Source organism: Urocampus carinirostris, chromosome 19 (assembly GCF_059441175.1).
Source record: "Urocampus carinirostris isolate Australia breed hairy pipefish chromosome 19, RoL_Ucar_1.0, whole genome shotgun sequence".
NCBI lineage: Eukaryota > Metazoa > Chordata > Actinopteri > Syngnathiformes > Syngnathidae > Urocampus > Urocampus carinirostris.
This window is the reverse complement of record NC_142367.1, coordinates 21878230-21897187: the sequence shown is the minus strand read 5'-3', so window position 1 is coordinate 21897187 and position 18958 is coordinate 21878230. Positions and strand designations below refer to the sequence as shown.

The following is an 18958-nucleotide window of genomic DNA, read 5'->3' as shown; positions in this document are numbered from 1 at the left end:
TTACAATGTGCTTCACACTTACCCATTCACACATACACACCAATAGTGGCCATGCAGCCATGCAAGGCGCCGACCTGCTTATTGGGGGCATTAGGGATTCAGTGTCTTGCCCAAGGACACTTTGACATTAAACACGGAGTAGCCGGGATTCGAACCTGTGATCTCTTGATCCCAAGACAAGCGCTCTACCTCCTGAGCTATAAATGATGTGCAAATGCACAACCTTATGATGCTCGGAAAAGTCCGGAAGCACAAAGTTATTCGATGCAGGCTTATTCCACCCTGGTCATCCTGGAAGGGGGATTACCACATGTGAGGCTCCTTCTCAAGGTTTCTTTTTTCCTCACACTGAGGTTTTGAGTTTTTCCTTGCCCGCATGTTGGTTTAAGATCAGGCAATGGTGTCATTGTAATCCTGTGCATTTCTTTAAGACATTTTTGTGATTAAGGGCTATACAAATAAATGCGACTTGGCTTGACTTATCTTTTGATTGGCTGCCGAGTATGCAAATTGCCAAATGAACCGAAGTCCCGAAATTTCCAAACCGAACGAACATTTTGAAATCGGAATGAAGCAAACGTTTGATTTGAAAAAAAATCTTTGGTTTTTGTTTGACAACTTTTTCAAGAGAAAAAACAGCCACCCAGGCGGAGAAGTTTTGCAAGTTGTATGCCCGACGTAAAAGATGCAGATGCAGACGTTATTTCAGATACTGGTATAGGCCGCAAAAATAAAGCAGTGACCTGTAGTCAGGAAAATACCGTAAATTCCGGACTATAAGCCGCTACTTTTTCCCCTAACTTTCAACCCTGCGGCTTATTCAGTGATGCGGCCAATTTATGTAATCTTTCTAACGGCCGCCAGCGGCGCTGGAGTGTTGCTACCATTAACTGCCCTGTCAAAGCTATATTATTATTATTAAAGCTTTGAAAACTCTCTCGGTGTACCGTCTTTCTTTGTAAATATGTGTAACCCATGTATAATATGTATTTGCAACTGTATATTTTTGTAATGTATTTATTTGTATTTATTCTAGACACTTATTCTGATATGTTTTGCACGGGTGAACGAAAAATGAGGGGCGGAACAAACGCGGGGTGCCGAGTTTAAGTGGGGACCGCTAAAGGTGAGGGACAAACAAGGAAAGAAGAGGGGGTAAAAAGTAACGTCTCAAAAAGAGGAGTTGCGTGAGTAAATGTGTTCATCTGATGTATTTTTCCCACCCTTACCTTTGGAAATATACACTTTTTTCCTTGGATTACTTTCTACGGGACCCGGACTCTGCAGGTCTGCATCAAACCTTAAGTACCGGTATCATTTTCCGTTCATTTTGCTGGCTGTGATTTTTGGACTGTGGACTTAAATGAAGGACATTCTAGGATTGTGCAGGTTAATCTTGTGACTGTGTCACAACTCTGTGTGCTTCAATGAAGGACATTTGATTTTTGCAATTGGTAGATGGAATAAGAGCTTGCTCTGTCCACTCCACGCATCAACCCGGTATTGCAGTTCCTCCGGGATCGGTGCATTCGCACTGATCGTTGCATGGCCCTGTGGCTAGGACCTTGACTCAGCCTCTTGGCTGGGAGCAAGTGTCTCGGCCTCTTGGCTTTGTAGTGTATTATGATTTGACCGATAACGGATGAAGGATAATTGATAAAGAATACAGAACAATAAACCTCTACAAAATCCCCCACATTTAGTTTCAATGTGGGCGCATGCGGCTTAGATACAGGTGCGGCTTGTGTATGTACAAAATCGGGTTTCCTCTTAAAATGTGGTGGGTGCGGCTTATAATCAGGTGCGCTCTATAGTCCGGAATTTATGGTACTCTCCTCTTTCAACAGAAGTCAAATTACTCCATTGTGTTCTTTTCCTCTCCTTACAGTGATTACATCATTAAGGAGAAGACAGCACTCCTACAGAAGAAAGACAACGAGGGGTTCGGTTTTGTCCTCAGGGGAGCGAAAGGTGAGCATCCTCCGGCCACTGACTTTCTATCGTTTATACTCACCTATTTTGTCTCTTCCTCAACAGCTCAGACTCCCATAGAGGAATTCACTCCCACGCCAGCGTTCCCTGCACTGCAATATCTGGAGTCTGTCGATGAGGGGGGCGTGGCGTGGAGGGCCGGCCTCAGGATGGGGGATTTCCTCATCGAGGTGTGCGCAACTTTTGTCATTTCTAAAATCCATTTGACACGGTGCTCGGTCAATAGAGATACATCAAAAAAATAAACCTCTGTTCATTTTCCAAGCCACATGTGTCAAACTCCCGGCCCGCGGGCCACATCCGGCCCGCCGTGTAATCATATATGGTCCGCAAGACCATTTTACATTATTGTTATTAATGGCCCGTCAATATGAACAACGCCGTCTCATCCCTGGACATCATATTCTGACGTCTTAGTCACTGTACCTATTCCTTCATATATGATATACCAGGGGTCGGGAACCTATGGCTCGGGAGCCAGATATGGCTCTTTCTATGAGTACCTATGGCTCAGAGACAAATTTAATTGGATGCAAATTTTCTCCATCTCGTTCAAAACTTGAGCAACTAATCCTGTTCAGATACACGCATAGCCAAACCAAAGCTAAATTGCAATGCAGTACTTTTCAGAATATGTAGGGCACGTTTTCAATACAATTTACAGTCATGGTGTCACACAAAAAAAAACTTGTTTTGGCTGTACAACGCTAAAGATTCCTTTATATAAAAGCTCACTATATAATCTGTGTTCAGTGTTCAGACACTTTTTGATGAATCCACGGAACAACTTGCTTATTGGGGGCATTAGGCGTTCAGTGTCTTACCCAAGGACACTTTGACGTGTAACACGGAGGAGCTGGGATTCGAACTGCGATCTCTTGATCCAAAGACGAGTGCTATACCTCCTGAGCTACTGCCGCCCCAACAATCATTGCAACACTAATGTCTATGCTCGCGAGCCATACATGGCTTTTTTCATAAGTACATATGGCTCGGAGATACAATTGTTCTTATGCAAATTTCATCGGTAACATTCCAAATTTGATGAGCGCAGAGTCAAGTCTTTGCGTGCATAGCTGCAGTAGCACAGTAGTGAACTTGTTCAGTCCAGTATATAAAGAGCATACTTCCCACTAGTTTACAGTCAAGGTGTCACACCAACAGGCCGCGTTTTGGCTGTACGTTGCTGAGAAATGATATGTATGAATGCTCATTAAACAATTTAGGTTCACTGTTGAGACACCGAATGATAAAAACACCAAAAAACTAACTAGCCAAAAAATCAGCCAAGCACACAGCAATTTGATTGAGTGAGCAGTAGGGGTGGGCGGTGCTATGCAAAAGGCGCGCTTCTGTCTTCCCAGCGCCGTCTGCACTGAAGGTAAATACGTCAATATCCTCGTTTGCAGTATTTTGTGACATTACTAAAAAAGAACTCTGCTTGCACCTCGTTTTAAAACCATTATTAATGAAAAAATGGAAGTCAAAATGAGCCTTAACGATCTTAAGTAATTGCCGGGGGGGACAAGTGGTATATTTGTTCATATGGGATACAGGTTTTGGCATTCTTCTTATTTCATAAATTTCATTGAATCATCTAACATAGCACTGTGAAATTAAATACGCTGAAAAATTTGATTTTGTCAGGAGAGCGGGTTCGGAGGTTTTGCTGAAATTTGTTTTCAAATATATGGAATGGCTCTCTCCAAATAGTATCAAAATATTTTGCTATTATGGCTCTTTGGGTCAAAAAAGTTCCCAACCCCTGGTCCATGTGTTCCCTGGGAATCAGTCCAGGGTGTCCGATTCTCAGCTGGGAGGTCTCCCCTTGGCCCTTATGCGGATTAGTGGTTTGGAAAATGAATAAATGTTTGTCTGTTTAGGTGAACGGCCAAAATGTGGTAAAAGTGGGACACCGGCAGGTCGTCAACACAATCCGACAGGGCGGCAACAGTCTCATGGTGAAAGTGGTCATGGTCGCCAGGAACCCCGAGCTTGAGGATACCGCTCGTAAGAAAGGTTAGCACCCAACCCCCTTTGCGTCAGCGATGTGCCGATAACGCCGATGGAGTGTTTACATGGAGGCATGAGCAAAGTGAATGCTAGCAATGACTCAATGTGTGTCGCGTACATGAAAAGTAAACATCCAGCCCGCGTTTGGCTGGCTTCCCTTTGCAGCCCCGCAGCAAACGAAAAGACTGACTCCTCCCGCCATCGCCCTGCGCTCCAAGTCCATGACGTCGGAGCTGGAGGACATGGGTAAGCAGGCTTGGGGGACTAACTGCATGTATTCTGTGACAGTTACAGAAAGACTTAAGTATATTACAGCATACCTGTCAACCTGTACGTTTTTGCCGTACAAAGTACGTTTATTTTGCATTTTAATACGTGTACGACGTACAAGAAAATCTGTACGGAAAAACGCAAATTCGTCAATGATGGGTTCCATCCGGTAAACACCCACTATCACCAAACGGCAAATCAATCAACTCAAACGAGTTTGCCGCAGTAGCCTCTATCTCTGTATCGTTTTTTTCGTTGCAAATGAAGCGAGCGGTTTGATGCTACTGTGCGCATGCGTCTGCCGCCTGGGGAATTCCCATCATGCATCATTCCGATCACACGTGAACAGAGCGAAAGCAGAGCAGTAGGCCTACATCACAACATAGTTTTGAATTTTCTTTGGATAAAATCATCAAGTCGCAATGGCCGAACCGGAATTAAAACGCCGTAAGTCGTTCTGATCTGAAAACAACAGGCAGGGTTGATTGAGTAAATTTGAAATACATGTGGTCTTAAAAAAACATCGGATTTCAAGTGGCAGTTGTGTCGTGAAAGGAAGTCCGTCTCTTTTTGGAGAACCGGCTTTTTCGGCTCAACTCATTAAAGAGAGCCGGCTCTCAAACGGCTCAATTGCTTTGATGCATTATATTACGAATCATTATTGTTGTATAAAGAAGTTAAGAAAAAAGGAAGTATAAAAGGAGAAAATGAAAAAAGCCAGGTTTGTGGTGATCCCTTTAATCAGCATATTACCAACAATAATTGAATGCAGAAAACGAATGAATAATTTGAATAAGAAAATGTATTATTCTACTTAATTATATTTGCATGTATTTTTTCCTTTTACAGTGAACGTCCAAGTAACTTCATTTTTGAACTTTTTTTATAATAAACCTCATTCATGTCGAGCAACTTAGTATCTCAAAACAAAATGTTAATTAACAATATACTTGATATAACGAAACACATGTACAATATAACATGTTAAACTACATAAATAAACACGTTTGAAAAAAAATTATGGTGTAAGATTATTTTGTATTTTGTAAGGGAAAATACAACATTTTGTAAGGGCATGGAGCCATGGAGGTTGACAGGTATGTTACAGGTACATTTAGTAAGGAATAAGGAGTACTTTGCAGAATTACTGTATATTTTGTATCCATTTATGTTGCACAGCTCAGGGGACAATGATGACATCCGGAGTGCATTGATTTTCACTTTTTATTCTTTTACCCGTTCACATTAGCTTTGTTTACATCTCTCTCTGCCGTCTCATTCATTCCACACACACGCATTCTCAGGACCCCCGCAGCTGTCCCAGGTGCCTGAGTACAAAACATGACCAAAAACATAGCATAATTCATAGAAAAGTACCATACAATTAAAATGCATTTTTTGCTGACAATGCTTAGTTTAAGCTGAGAAAGCTGAGAAAATTTTATACGGCTTTTAACCGAAAAAATGATGGGTGTACGTTATACACGAATAAATACGGTAGACAAAAATATTCGCGCAGTAGTGCTTGGAGATTGTCCTAAAGTGTAATTCCATCGGAACAATAGTTCAATGAAAATAGTGCAATGCCATTTAGCAGCAACATAACTCATAATTAAGTTGAAAAATATGAATACTCGTTTTCTAAACATAGACAAGATCTATCCTTTTTACCGTCTTGTACGCTTGTTTAGGGTGGTGATGGCCCTGGGAAGGAAATTGTCTCAGAGCCTTGTTTTAAGGGACTTGTAGCGCCTACCAGAGGGCAGCAGGTAAAAGAGGTGGTCCTTTATAATGTTGTAGGCTCTACTGCGGTATCTCAAACCAGGAATGTCATCTAGACTGGGCAGAGAGCAGCCAATGATTTTCTAGGCCGATTTTGAGGATTAATATGCAATAAAAAATGATTTCAATCCATCTAATCCAGATCTAAATGTAATGTAGTCTATCTAATCTATCTCTAATCTAAATCTTTACTACTTTAGAAATCCTGATTCATGTGTTTGTGTGTGTGTTTGTATGTGACATATAGGCTCCATAACGGCTGCACTGATTTCTGTGAAAATTTACACAGTTGTATTTTAGGCCTAAACGAGTGTCTCTAGCTAAGTTCTGTGGCAAGGTAGCCCCTATAAATATCAACCAAATAGATAAACATGGCTGGAAAGTGTTGGGCATTCTACTTAGGGAAACACCCAAGGCAGCAATGATTTAGTCAAGCATTGAAGTGTCTTTGTATTATGCAACTGTATCAGTTAGCAATATAATGTTATATCCAGTTAGTTATTGTATATCATATTACCGTATTTTCCGCACTATAAGGCGCACCTAAAAGCCTTTATTTTTTTCAAAAGCTGACCATGCGCCTTATAATACAGTGCGCCTTATATATGGATCAATGTTAAGTCGCAAAGTCTTGCAACTAAGGCAAGCAGCCGCCGACTAGATTTTCCCCCGAAGGCGAAGTAGTCCGCGGTGTATGCTGGGATTTATATACCGGCGTTTCATTTCCTAACCAATGTGTCAATCATCATTCGAATTAGTCACTAATGGCTAAAGTTATTCGGAGGTAAAGGGGGCGGATCCTTTTTATCATTTACAGGCTCGCATGGGCTAAAGGGGCGAAACAAAGCCTGAAATTGGCCGAAAAAGATGAATGTGAATCACACGTTGGGTTGCACTACGGCATAGAGAAAACATTTTTTACTATTCTGTATTTGTAAATATTTTACCCTCCTGGATTTACCACACTCACAGTTGTAAGAAGACCATGGTTACGTTTCATTATTGAACGTGATGGCTGCAAGAGAGCTTAGGTGAGCTATGCGGCTTTATATTTTCCCGGTATCTTGTTTTAGAACGATCTTGATGTTTCTGTGATGAGATGAGTCTATTTTTAAACTAAATTCAATTCAAAGTGTTTTTTTTTCATATGCACAGTAAAGAACCCCGTTTCCCTGCACAATAAAATTCTTACTTTGCTGTCCACACAGTTGCCAGCAAAAAATAAAATGGAAACCAAGAAATGGTTGGCATTTCTTGAATCCCAAGACTTTAACCTTCCGAATGATATTTGGAACGATGCGTTTAAGTGATCGGTGACATCGTACGGACACCGCATCCGCACGTGTCTACGACACGTATTTGCTTCTTTGCAAGCTTTGGGAATGTTAAGGGGGTAATAACTATCTGACTGTTTTGTCCACATTCCCATTGTAGCGCCTTATAATCCGGTGCGCCTTATGTATGGAAAATATAGGACCAAAAACTATTTTTGGGGGGTGCGCCCTATAACCCGGTGCGCCTTATAGTGCGGAAAATACGGTACTAGTTCAACATTTTACTGAGTCACAGTAGAAGTACTGTATTTTTTAATGCAGAAATTACAGCATTTTGTTACAGTGTGTTTTTTTGTTCCTTTTTTCCTCCCCTCAACCCAACGCGCTGCTGCAAAGTGGACAAAGGTGGGAGGATCACAAAATTGCGTGCTCTCATTCTCATTCCCATCCCCATCACCACCCCTCCTCTGCATTCACACCATCGTGTTTCTGAGTATGTATTCCATCCCTTCATCGCCATATGAATCTAACGATGTGGCAGTTGCATTCGCACTTAATTTATACTTCCCAATTATGCATGCTCCAGCTGCCTCTCCGTGGAAAAAGAAAGCAGGTGAACATCAGGCTCTATCGTCGACTCGATCAGCCTCTAGGCCTTAATTAAGAGATGTTTGATGCTAGTTTTTTTTTTCTTTTCCTGGAGACTCCGATTCCTCTCAAGGTTCTGATAAGAAGAGGACAGTTTATCAGATGGCACTGAGTAAGAAACACTTTTTGAGTGTTTTTAACACCTTTGAGAATCCAGAAAAAACTAATTTGCTTGTTTTTTAAGATAAACTGGATGAAATCTTGGCTGCAGCCCAACACACTATTACATCAGACAACCAGGGACAAAGAGGTCACGGAGGCAAGAGGGACCGGAGCAAGAGTATTGTTCCCAATATCTCCAACGAGGTATTTTCTGCCTGTTCTCTTCTGATTCTTAAACTTGGCATGTTGCGTGGTTTACTTTGGATGTACTCCTAATTCTTAGACGTGTCAGCCTCAGCTGCGGATTTTTTTCCCACTCGAGACCAAGAGAGTTTCTCCACAGATCTGAGCAACAGCACAGATTTAATCATTCGACCTTTCTGTGTCTTTGAGCTGTGGGGATGCTCCTCTGCACTCACAGTACTTGAAAATAATAGACAATGAGACACCCACACGTTTGCTCGAGTCTGAGTCAGGTTGTGGCCATTCATTTGACTCTCTTGCTTGGTGCACCACACAGTGCATGTTTGTCGTATTGAAATGTATTAAAATGACCTAGCTTTGTGGTTTATTTCATGAATTTGTCATTAGTCTTTGCCCTCAAAGCTTTGTATACTTTTCTTTTTATTCACGCGTGAAGCCAACCTACGAGTTGCAATCGACAGTAAATCCCAGACAGGGTTTTACCTACAATCAAGCTCACTTTCAACCAGCCCACCATGCAGTCATGATGCGTCAGAAATCCATTGGTAAGACCAAATGTCAAAGCAGGATTCCTCTTGAGGAATAATAAACGTCTTGTAACTAGGGAATTATTTTTTTTAATCAGTTAATCTACAATGAATGTATTCGTTTTAAACAATATACCTCATCCAATACACATTTATTCAAAGAAAATGTATTATTTAGATAATACATCTTGTGCAATATTTCTTAAAGAACACATTATTTTAAATCAGTTTTAAAGCACAGATTACACTCCTTTGTGAGTTCATAATTGATTTACTTAACTAATAACTAATTGAAGTATTGATATTAATTAATCTATCCCACACCACAGAGATTTTTCTCTCTACATACTAACATTATGCAACTAACACCCACTTTCATTTCTGTTTGTCTTGTTTCACTAAGGTATAACTGAAGAGGAGAGGCAGTACCTTCACCCACCAGCAATCAAGTTAGCTAGAAGCTTATCAGTGCCCGGCCCAGAAGAAATCCCCCCGCCTCCAAATACATCAGCACCGGAGCCGCCATTATCTGCCGGCCCTCATACTGGGAGGGGGCCCGCCATGCCAATACCTTCTGTCCCTCAATCCCATTTTCAGTCCCAGTCACAACCAGGCCACCCTAATCAACCAGGCTGGGAAAGAGGTGGCGGGATGAACCAGCAGGTTGTAGTCTCTACGCTTCGCAGACAGTCAGAAGGGCTATGCGGCAGGGAGCAAGAGGCACACAGGCGGGGAGGAGGCAAGATGGGGGGCTTACGAAGAGGCTTCAGTAGTGCCACGCCACCCACGAGCGCTAAACCGAAACCCCAACAAAATGTGCCGCATCATTCACACGTTACCTCCAAGGAGCAAAGTGGTGGGACCGGAAAGGTTGCAGCCCGTAGGGGAGGTCGTGGCGCTTTGACAAAACAATCAAAAGTTGAGGATGGGCTTCGACAGCATCGTGGGAAAGGTGGCGCAACCAAAGACAAAGAGAAGACCTCTATTCCCATCCCCACCATCATCATCAAAGCACCTTCCACCAGCAGCAGTGGTCGAAGCAGCCAGGGTAGCAGCATGGAGGCAGAAACCTCCCAGGATGCGGAGGAGCCCGCCTCTGTTCAACCACCTCTGGAAAGCCCCAACTCCACTCTGCCATCACCTCTTACCTCCATGCCGACATCCACATTTTTACCTCAATCAGCTGCTGCTCCACCCATTCCTTTGAAGCAGAACCTCGAGAACTTCGAGTATCCCTCAGCTTTCGATACGGCCTTCGGTGGTGGAAACGCACGCAGAGAGCGGGAACGTTTCCGTGACATGAGAAGAAAAAGCGCTTCTTTCTTCCTCTCCTCTGAAGAGGACTTTCATGGAGAAGTGGTAGGAGGAGTCAGGGAAGGCGGGGACGCTCTGAACGCAAGGATTCAACCACTACAGTGCTCACATATGGACGTGCCGATGCCACGACTGCGACCCTCAAAGTCCATTGACGAGGGCATGTTTTCAGGAGACAATTATGTCCACTATTCCAGCAGCATGCCGCCAGCCTTTGGCCTGCCTGAGTATTCTTCTCCCGTCCTCAGCCAGGACGGACAACCTAAGTCGGCGCCGTCAATGTATGGCTCCCAGCCAGCGACCACTTTTATCCACCCGCTCACGGGGAAAGTCCTAGACCCTTCATCTCCGCTTGGGCTAGCGCTTGCCGCAAGGGAAAGGGCCTTAAAGGACGACCGCAGCACCCGCCGAGAAGAGAGACACTTCGGTCGACAGCTGTCCACAGCGGGAGCGTTTACCACTCCTACCCAGACCCCAGCACCCTCTCTTTTCACATCCCCGACACAATCGACCTACACATCCCCAGTTTCTCTACACTTGACATCCCCTACCACTACCACCTCACCCACATCTCAGAGCCGGCCTCAGTCACCCAGGATCTTGCGTGGTGGGGCAGGAGGGGAGAAGAGTGAGCGAGACAAGGACACAGGGCACCGAGAAGGCCTCAGAGTCCGTTTCTCAGAGGACAAAAATAATCAATATTCAAGTTACCCTCCAAACCACAGGGAAAGAGAGAAAGAAGTTCATGACGGCAGACCCCTTTCTTCTGTACACCCACCGCCGCCCCCTTCTGAGCCTGCCCCCCGCAGGCCATCTTTCCTGCAAATGGAAATCACTGCTAACACTAGCTACATCCCAACAGCACCCAATGCCAAATCTGAGACAAACGCGGACAATGCGGGGACGATGGTCCTACCTCCACCGGCTCCATCGATCGATGTCGACGAGGAGTTTGTCTTTGCAGACCCTTTGCCGCCCCCGTTACAGTTTGCTAATGGCAAGAATGAAAGACTGAAGGACTACCAACATCACGAATATCACGAGAGTCGGCGGTCCTCTGCTCCAGCACCGCCTCCTCTCCCGAGTCCCAAAACGCAGAGTGTTCCTCACACTTCGTCACAAGGCGGAGACTCCGCAACGTCCAGTCTGACTTCGTACGACAGCGAGGTGGCTACCCTGACGCAGTCAGCTCTCTCGCCATCTTTACCTTCCCCCGCTTTGCCCGCCAGCAACCTACACAGACCCCAACCCATGTCCCTCCCCCACCAGTATTACAGTGGTTTTAATGACCCATTGGCTGAGCGCGATAGAAGGATCGCCACCATGGCACAGGCGGTCTTGAAAGACTCCAACTACGGCCCGACAATGGAGGGGAACTCTGCAGGGGCCCGAGCCGCCAACCACGTTCACCACCCTGCCAAAGCCCACAAGGGTGGGGAATGGCAGGACGCTGTAGGGGATTCCGGAATCGAAGAGCCAGACAGCCACAGTAGTAGCGACCATCATATTGAAATGTTGGGATCTACGGCGCTAAGGGGAGAGCGAGGTGGAATCAGTGGCGATGGAGCTTTCAGCGAGGCGCGAAAAGGGGGCACTGTTCAGGATACTTCCTTAACTTTCTTCGGTGGTCAGACCTTTGAGGTGCAGAACACCAAATCTGCAAACCCTTCATATCCAAAGATGGTGAATTATAGGGAGGGCGCAGGGAAGGTCTTGCCCGTTGCACTACGAAGGCAAAACAGCACCAATCCTGCTCCCTTACAGCTGCATCGACAGAACATCCTGGACAATATCAGGATAGACGGACCCTTACCTGATGAAAGAAATTTATTGCAGACAAGGCCCAAAATGGAAGACAACTTTAGTGCTACCTTGGCAGCCTGCTTGGACCGGCCTGCGGCCGCTCGGTCGACGGTTTGGGGTCATGTTGGGGAACACGAACAGCTCCAGAGAGCTGGCGTGGCTCTGGATGGGCGGAGGCTACACTCGCCTCTCTCAGGGGTGAAGGCAAGCATCATTAACGAGCTTAGCTCCAAGCTCCACCAGATGAGTAACATGAGGAGCATGGACGACTGGAGCCAAACCCCCAAATCACCCACCATGAACAGGTTGGTTCTTTGCAATTTCATTTTTACGCTTTGTTTTGAATCTGGATGCCAACCTTTCCATACAAAGCAGATGAAGGCCCAACACTGTCTCCTATTGAGTCACTCACATTAGTCTGGTGGGATATTAGATGATATTGTAAACTAATAATAATAAAAATGATAAAATAATACCAGATTCTGTGTCCCTTTACAACAAATATCCCTCAAAGGTTTTCTCCCTCCTGCAATTACTTGAGCCTGTAAGGTTCATTTTTCCCCGCATTTTTGTCGTGTATTATAGTTACAAAACAAGCTGCGAGCAGAGTTCTTTCAAAAAAATGTCACCAAATACTGCAAACAAGAAGTACACGGATGTATTTACCTTTACATATGTTCAGTTCTTACCTTGGAAATCAAGTGGTCATTCATTTTAAATGTTCCCATGCTCATCGTTAAACAATCTTAATTCTTTCATGACTAGCGCAGACTACACGCTTGAAAAATATCCAGGAAATAGTCAATAGCAGACGTCACACACTCGCATGAGTATTCTGATGCAATGGCTAAGAGACACGGAAAAAAGAACTAATGTCATTTCTTTTTATGGGCCTTAAAAGTAGAAAAGTGCTACAGCACTTCTGCCGCTAATGGTAGAAACATGGTGTTGCACCCCCTGCCCAAATGTGTTTCTAAAGTGTTTTTTCTCTTCGAGCCAGATGTACTCATGAAAAGAGCCACACCAGGCTTGCTAACCATACGTTTTGACCCTTGTTATAGAGCGTTATACCTATAATTTCTTGAAAACTACTGCCTCTCTGAAGCAAAGCATCCACTAGACTCATGATGCGTTTGAAGTCCAGACTTTCAATCAAAACCTTTACATTTTCTGCAAAAATCTCTGAAATCTTAGTGTTTTTTTTCAGTTTTGTTCCAGTTGTTTGACATCTAAATACGTTTTTTTCAAACCAGCGTCACTTGATGAACATCCATCGCATAGCTATCACGTATAGCTATTCCCTATGTACAACCTTTCGACTTACGAAAAACGGTAAATGCAAACATTTTTTTCGGGATTTCGAAAAATATCCGGACATTGCTGTAATTTAGATTTTTTTTATTGTGTGGACCTTTTTCCGAGTAGAAAACAGTACTGTAGTGCCTTTTTCCGCCACGTGGCGCTTTAAGAGGTCACCCAGCATCCACCCCAAAGAAGAAATCCGGGTTGTACTTCCTAGTTCGTGTGTAAACGTACAACTAAGAACTTTGACGTTTTTATTGTTTAATATCACCTTTCAATATGGTTGGTGTAAAGTGTAAAGATGAGGCAAGCCATTTTTTTAAATGAAAGTGTAATAAGAAAGATTGATGCGGTTGATAAAATGGTTGAATCGCTCTTTTTCGGCCACCTTCTACCACGGAGTCGCCTAACTCTTGAAGCCCATCTTCCAAAAGAAAGTTAAACTTTGCTTTATTTATCTTTATAGAGCATATTATTTAATTATTGTTTTTATTTTTAAGTACAAAACAGTACAGGTTACTAATACAAGCCTTAAACATAATAATATAAACCTTAAACATACAAAATATAGCACTGAAGCAACTTACGAACAAATTCAACTTCCAATCTCTTTCGTAAGTAGGGCAGCGTCTGTAGTTGTACAAGCAAAATGAACCTAAAACATTTTCTTGGGATGCCGGGACCCGCTGGTTGGAAATTCTCATAAAAGGCTATATGGAGCAAATTGCCACAATTACCGTAAATTCCGGACTATAGAGCGCACCTGATTATAAGCCGCACCCAACACATTTTAAGAGGAAAACCGATTTTGTACATACAGAAGCCGCACCTGTATATAAGCCACATGCGCCCACATTTAAACAAGTAACAACAACACAAAATTAACCCAAACCCGACTTCAAGTCCCGCGATTGAAACTAAATGTCCTTCATTAAAGTCCACAGTCCAAAAATCACAGCCGGCAAAATGAACGGAAAATGATACCGGCACTTAAGGTTTGATGCAGACCTGCAGAGTCCGGGTCCCGTTGAAAGTAATCCAAGGAAAAAAGTGTATATTTCCAAAGGTAAGGGTGGGAAAAATACATCAGATGAACACATTTACTCACGCAACTCCTTTTTCTTTAACCAACTTTTTACCCCCTCTTCTTTCCTTTTCTGTCCCTCACCTTTAGCGGTCCCCACTTAAACTCGGCACCCCGCGTTTGTTCCGCCCCTCATTTTTCGTTCACCCGTGCAAAACATATCAGAAAAAGTGTCTAAAATAAATACAAATAAATACATTACAAAAATATACAGTTGCAAATACATACTATACATGGGTTGCACATATTTACAAAGAAAGACGGTACATTGAGGGAGTTTTCAAAGCTTTAATAATTATAATATAGCTTTGACAGGGCAGTTAATGGTAGGAACACTCGAGCGCCGCTAGCGGCCGTTAGAAAAGTTACATAAATTGGCCGCATCACTGAATAAGCCGCAGGGTTGAAAGTTAGGGAAAAAAGTAGCGGCTTATAGTCCGGAATTTATGGTACTGTGTTTTAGTAAGAATTTGGCATTTTTAGAAGGCCTAAAGATCCAAAAGTCTCTTTAGCTGATAATGTCTGCCTTAAAGTGACCTCAGGTTGGCATTCACAGAACATCTCCAGTCGTAAATCACAGAATTTCTTGACATTTCACTTTTTGTCTTTCCAGGTATTCGGCAGATTTCACAGATGCGTTCCACAGCCCCCCTACCGGCCGCGCCGCCTCTCCCTTGCCCGCCTCGTCACCTCAACCGCATCAAGGACTCCCGCCGAACCTGTCGGCCGCTCCCTCTGTATCCCCTTCACCGCAGGGACCCCACGGCTGGCCCCGTTCGCCCTCTCCTCAAATGCCCACCTCCCCTGTTCACTCACACCCTCCCCACTCGCCGACCTACTGCCCATACCCGACGTCGCCCAAGCACCGGTCCAAGATGCGCCGGCAAACTTTTGATTTTCAGTGTAGTCCCACGAAGGAAATGCGATCTGCCCTTTCTCGGCGCCGAGCCCCCAGTCCTCTTATTTATAACAGCGAACAACCCAACCCTACCCCTCCGCGACCGTCCTCGCTCCCCATCCTTCCTAGCACTCCGGTCTATAGCAACCCCTTTGAATTCCCAGGACCCCTGGATCCGCCGTCTCCCGGCCTCCCTCTAGGCGACACCTACATGGCTTCAACGCCGCCTCTTTTTTCCCCAGCCAGCGGTCCCAGTTCCAACCCATTGCTGGTCTCCCATGCTCTCTCCCCTACGCATTATCTCTCTGGAACCTCATCCCCGTTGCAACCTCCCCAAAGCCCCTCCTGCCTCAACTTCACTCACCTTCCCCCTCCACCGCCGACCAAACCCTTCTCTCTCAAGCCGCTACCGTACTGGACCAAGTACGACGTGGCCGACTGGTTGGCTTACCTGAACTTGACCGAACACATAGAGCGGTTTATCGATAACGAAATCGACGGATCTCACTTGCCTTCGCTTACCAAGGACGATTTCTTGGACTTGGGTGTGACACGGGTGGGGCATCGGATGAACATCGAGAGGGCGCTGAAGAAACTCAGTGACAGGTAATCGAACATTTAAAGCAGCTGCGTCATAAATCACCAATGAAGGAGAGCGTTCTTCAGGAAAACTTGCCCCCCTCTCTACAATTTCATTTCAAGTTATCACCCGTTACGATTCACTCGACCCTTCTCCGTTGATTTGCCTTTGCGTGGCACTATTTTCCCCAGAGACACAGATTGAGAGTGTCGGGGTGAGTGAGAGATGGCAAAAAATGTGTGAGGAACGCATGACTTGGCAAAGGAACACTAACAGAAGATGGGAGAGATAGCAGTGGACTTCAACACATTTTGTCAGGCGTGTTATGGTTTTACTGTAACTGACTCCGGGTTACCAACGCGGTGCTGAGATGGTGTACAGTGAACCCCTGTTTATCGCAAAAGGTATGAGTAATATTCTTCTGCCCATTTAACTCATTTGGTGCCATTGATAGCCACAGACATCAAATATCCATGTTAAATGAGCTGGCATTGAATCAGGTAGTATATTTTTGAAATTTATTCTGTATGTTCTCTGACTGTTTTGTGGTTTATACCAGCTGGAAAAATTTTAATTACTTTTACTGCTAAGTTTACAGATACATAATGGTCGATACCATTTTTTTTTATCAATACAGACTTTCATAATACCACCTCAGAGCTCACTGATATCAAACATTGATACAATAGATACTTTATAGTCAGGGTTGGGTAGGGTTACTTTAACTGGATTACTTTCAATTACTTTTGGATTACTCCAATACCAAATATGCTAATAAAAGACAAAATAAACTAAATATGAATCAAATGATGACTCACAACACGTGGTATGCTTTCTCTCCTGGCTTTGATCTCTTTGATCTCTGGCAAAACGAACATAAAATGCGACAGAAACCAAATGAAAATAAATCCAAACAGCTTGCCGACATCATTTTTGCCGTTCCATGTGTTCCGTTACTCCCCAAGCCTGCACAAAATTTAGTAATTTTATTCATATTTAGTTTCTTTTGTCTTTTATTAGCATATTTGGTATTGGAGTAATCCAAAAGTAAATGAAAGTAATCAAGTTGAAGTAACCCTACCCAACCCTGTTTATAGTAATAAAATTAAAGAACAAAACGTTTTGATGATTTACTTTTTTCCCAATTGGGTTTAAGACATATTTTGTACATCAAGCACATATTAAAAAAAAAAAAAACTTTATTGGCAACTGTCAGTGAGACACATTAAGTTCTCTTACGTGGTCTGTTATCACCTGATACCAATACCTTGTATTGGTCTTCAGCTATCTCCAATAGAAAGCATATCACTACATACAGTACAAAGGCATTAATTGGCAATAATCGTTTTAAATAATCTAAAGGAATCGCTGGAAAAACAAATCAGAATTTCTTTCGTAACATTTTTAAAATTAAAATTTAGTTCCAACATGTAAGAACTCAAAATGTATTTATAGAAAAAGACTGTAATTTCCAAAGTGTCATAAAATAGATGTTACTAATAGACCCTTTTATTTATTTGTAAACATTGTGACGTAACCAGTGGGCAAGGCTTAGCCTGGCGGCAAAATAATACTTGCGCTGGTCAGAAAACAGAGGAAAACAAAGCTGTCGTAGCTGGTAGTTGTTGTCATGTTGTGTCTTTGGGTGCCAGAATCTGAAAAAAAACCTTAGTGATGGTAAATTGAAATTTTACAGGATCCCACCGAAGTCTTCTGATCAAAGAAAAAGAAGAGAGTTGTGGTTAAATGCATTAAAGCGAAAAGATTGGTCCGAGGCACTCGTCAAGAACGCTCGGGTTTGCAGGGCACACTTCTTATCAGGTAAGAGAAATGAAACGTTTATGATTGTTGCTGTTGAGTCCAAATTACTTATTGTAGCGGGCAAAATAGCTTGTTTTCAGCTAAATGTTAGCATGTAGCCTTATAAACACCGCGTCGGTCAAAAATAAAAACAGGCACGCAATGCAAAAAAAACATTCGGCCCACAGTCCAAGTAATGTATGAGATACATTTAGTCATTCGTGTATCTTATAGTTTTTTATGAGAAGTATATCTTGATGACATTCAGGCTACACGCTAACAGTTAGCTGAATCTAAGAAGATAACAAGATTCTTTGCTGAAAGTATTTGTAATATGGACTTGATAGCTACAAACCTAAACGTTTAATTTCTCTTAAGTGTGTGCTGCAAACCCGAGCATTCTTGATGAGTGCCTCGGACCAATCTTTTCACTTTGATGCATTTAACCACAACTCTCTTTAATTCTTTGATCAGGAGTATCTGCTGGGATCTTTTAAAACTTTAATATACGATCACTACCGATTTTCTTCCATTCTGGCACAACAATACTCAACACGATATTTTAACGCCGAACGAGCAGAAACCAAAGCTCGGTTTCGTCCTGATTTCGAGTATTGTTTTGCCTCCGACTGTGACGTAGGCTATGAAAGGATCTACTAAGTGAACACGGGATAAGTTAACATCAGCGTCATCATTTTTACACTCACAGGTTATTGTTTTAATTTTGCCTTATTCTTATTTCAGGTATGCTGTAAAATCCATAAAAAAATATATAGCAGGGGTTCACTGTATTGCATCACGCCAGCGATATTAATACGCCGAGGATAGCAAAGGATTTCGTTATTCTTTTGTAGATAATACACAAAAGCATTTGAATAATAGAATATTGGATGATAAAGGCATTGGAGTAATGGATTTTTTTAATGTTTGCCATGTCCTCCAAAAATCTTTCTAATGATAAGCTTTGTATATGTGTTACTTGTGACCAATAAATATATATATAAACAGGAATCACTCTTAGCCAATAACAGGCCGCAAACTCTTTTCATTTATTTATTTTGATTAGTCAGGCTCAGATAATACACATGTAAAATACTCTTTAGTATTTGTTTCGTAGCAAAGAATATTTGTAGGACAAATGTGGTCAAGTACTGAGGATAATGAAGAAACCGTGGGAGGAATATTGCAGAGTTTTCACTCGTTTTATGTGAAAATTTCGCACAGCAGCCATATTTTGAGTGGCTTAAATCATTTAATTTCACAATAGTGCCGCTTCGGTCTGTATTGTAACAATAGCTCTTTTTCTCATGTTTTAATTTGATTTTTTTTTTCTTTATTGTTGAGGGATTTCAGTGTTTTTTGTCG

General features: G+C 42.9%; 1 protein-coding gene and 1 non-coding gene across 2 annotated transcripts in view; both read left to right on the top strand.

Moving 5' to 3' along the window:
* LOC148347717 (SH3 and multiple ankyrin repeat domains protein 1-like) overlaps nucleotides 1-17539 on the top strand; it is an 82132-nt gene extending 64593 nt beyond the window's left edge. Inside the window, exons 16-26 of the mRNA XM_088324199.1 lie at nucleotides 1889-1971; nucleotides 2038-2162; nucleotides 3876-4011; nucleotides 4171-4251; nucleotides 7728-7736; nucleotides 7918-7944; nucleotides 8035-8091; nucleotides 8164-8285; nucleotides 8722-8830; nucleotides 9216-12234; nucleotides 14929-17539. Of these exons, the coding sequence (XP_088180325.1) occupies nucleotides 1889-1971; nucleotides 2038-2162; nucleotides 3876-4011; nucleotides 4171-4251; nucleotides 7728-7736; nucleotides 7918-7944; nucleotides 8035-8091; nucleotides 8164-8285; nucleotides 8722-8830; nucleotides 9216-12234; nucleotides 14929-15823 (4663 nt within the window). The 3' untranslated portion in view covers nucleotides 15824-17539. The remainder of the gene's footprint in view (nucleotides 1-1888; nucleotides 1972-2037; nucleotides 2163-3875; nucleotides 4012-4170; nucleotides 4252-7727; nucleotides 7737-7917; nucleotides 7945-8034; nucleotides 8092-8163; nucleotides 8286-8721; nucleotides 8831-9215; nucleotides 12235-14928) is intronic.
* On the top strand, nucleotides 1339-1534 carry LOC148347718 (U2 spliceosomal RNA). The gene has a single exon (XR_015848188.1). It is a non-coding gene; the product is annotated as a U2 spliceosomal RNA (small nuclear RNA).
* Nucleotides 17540-18958: the final 1419 nt, after the last annotated feature.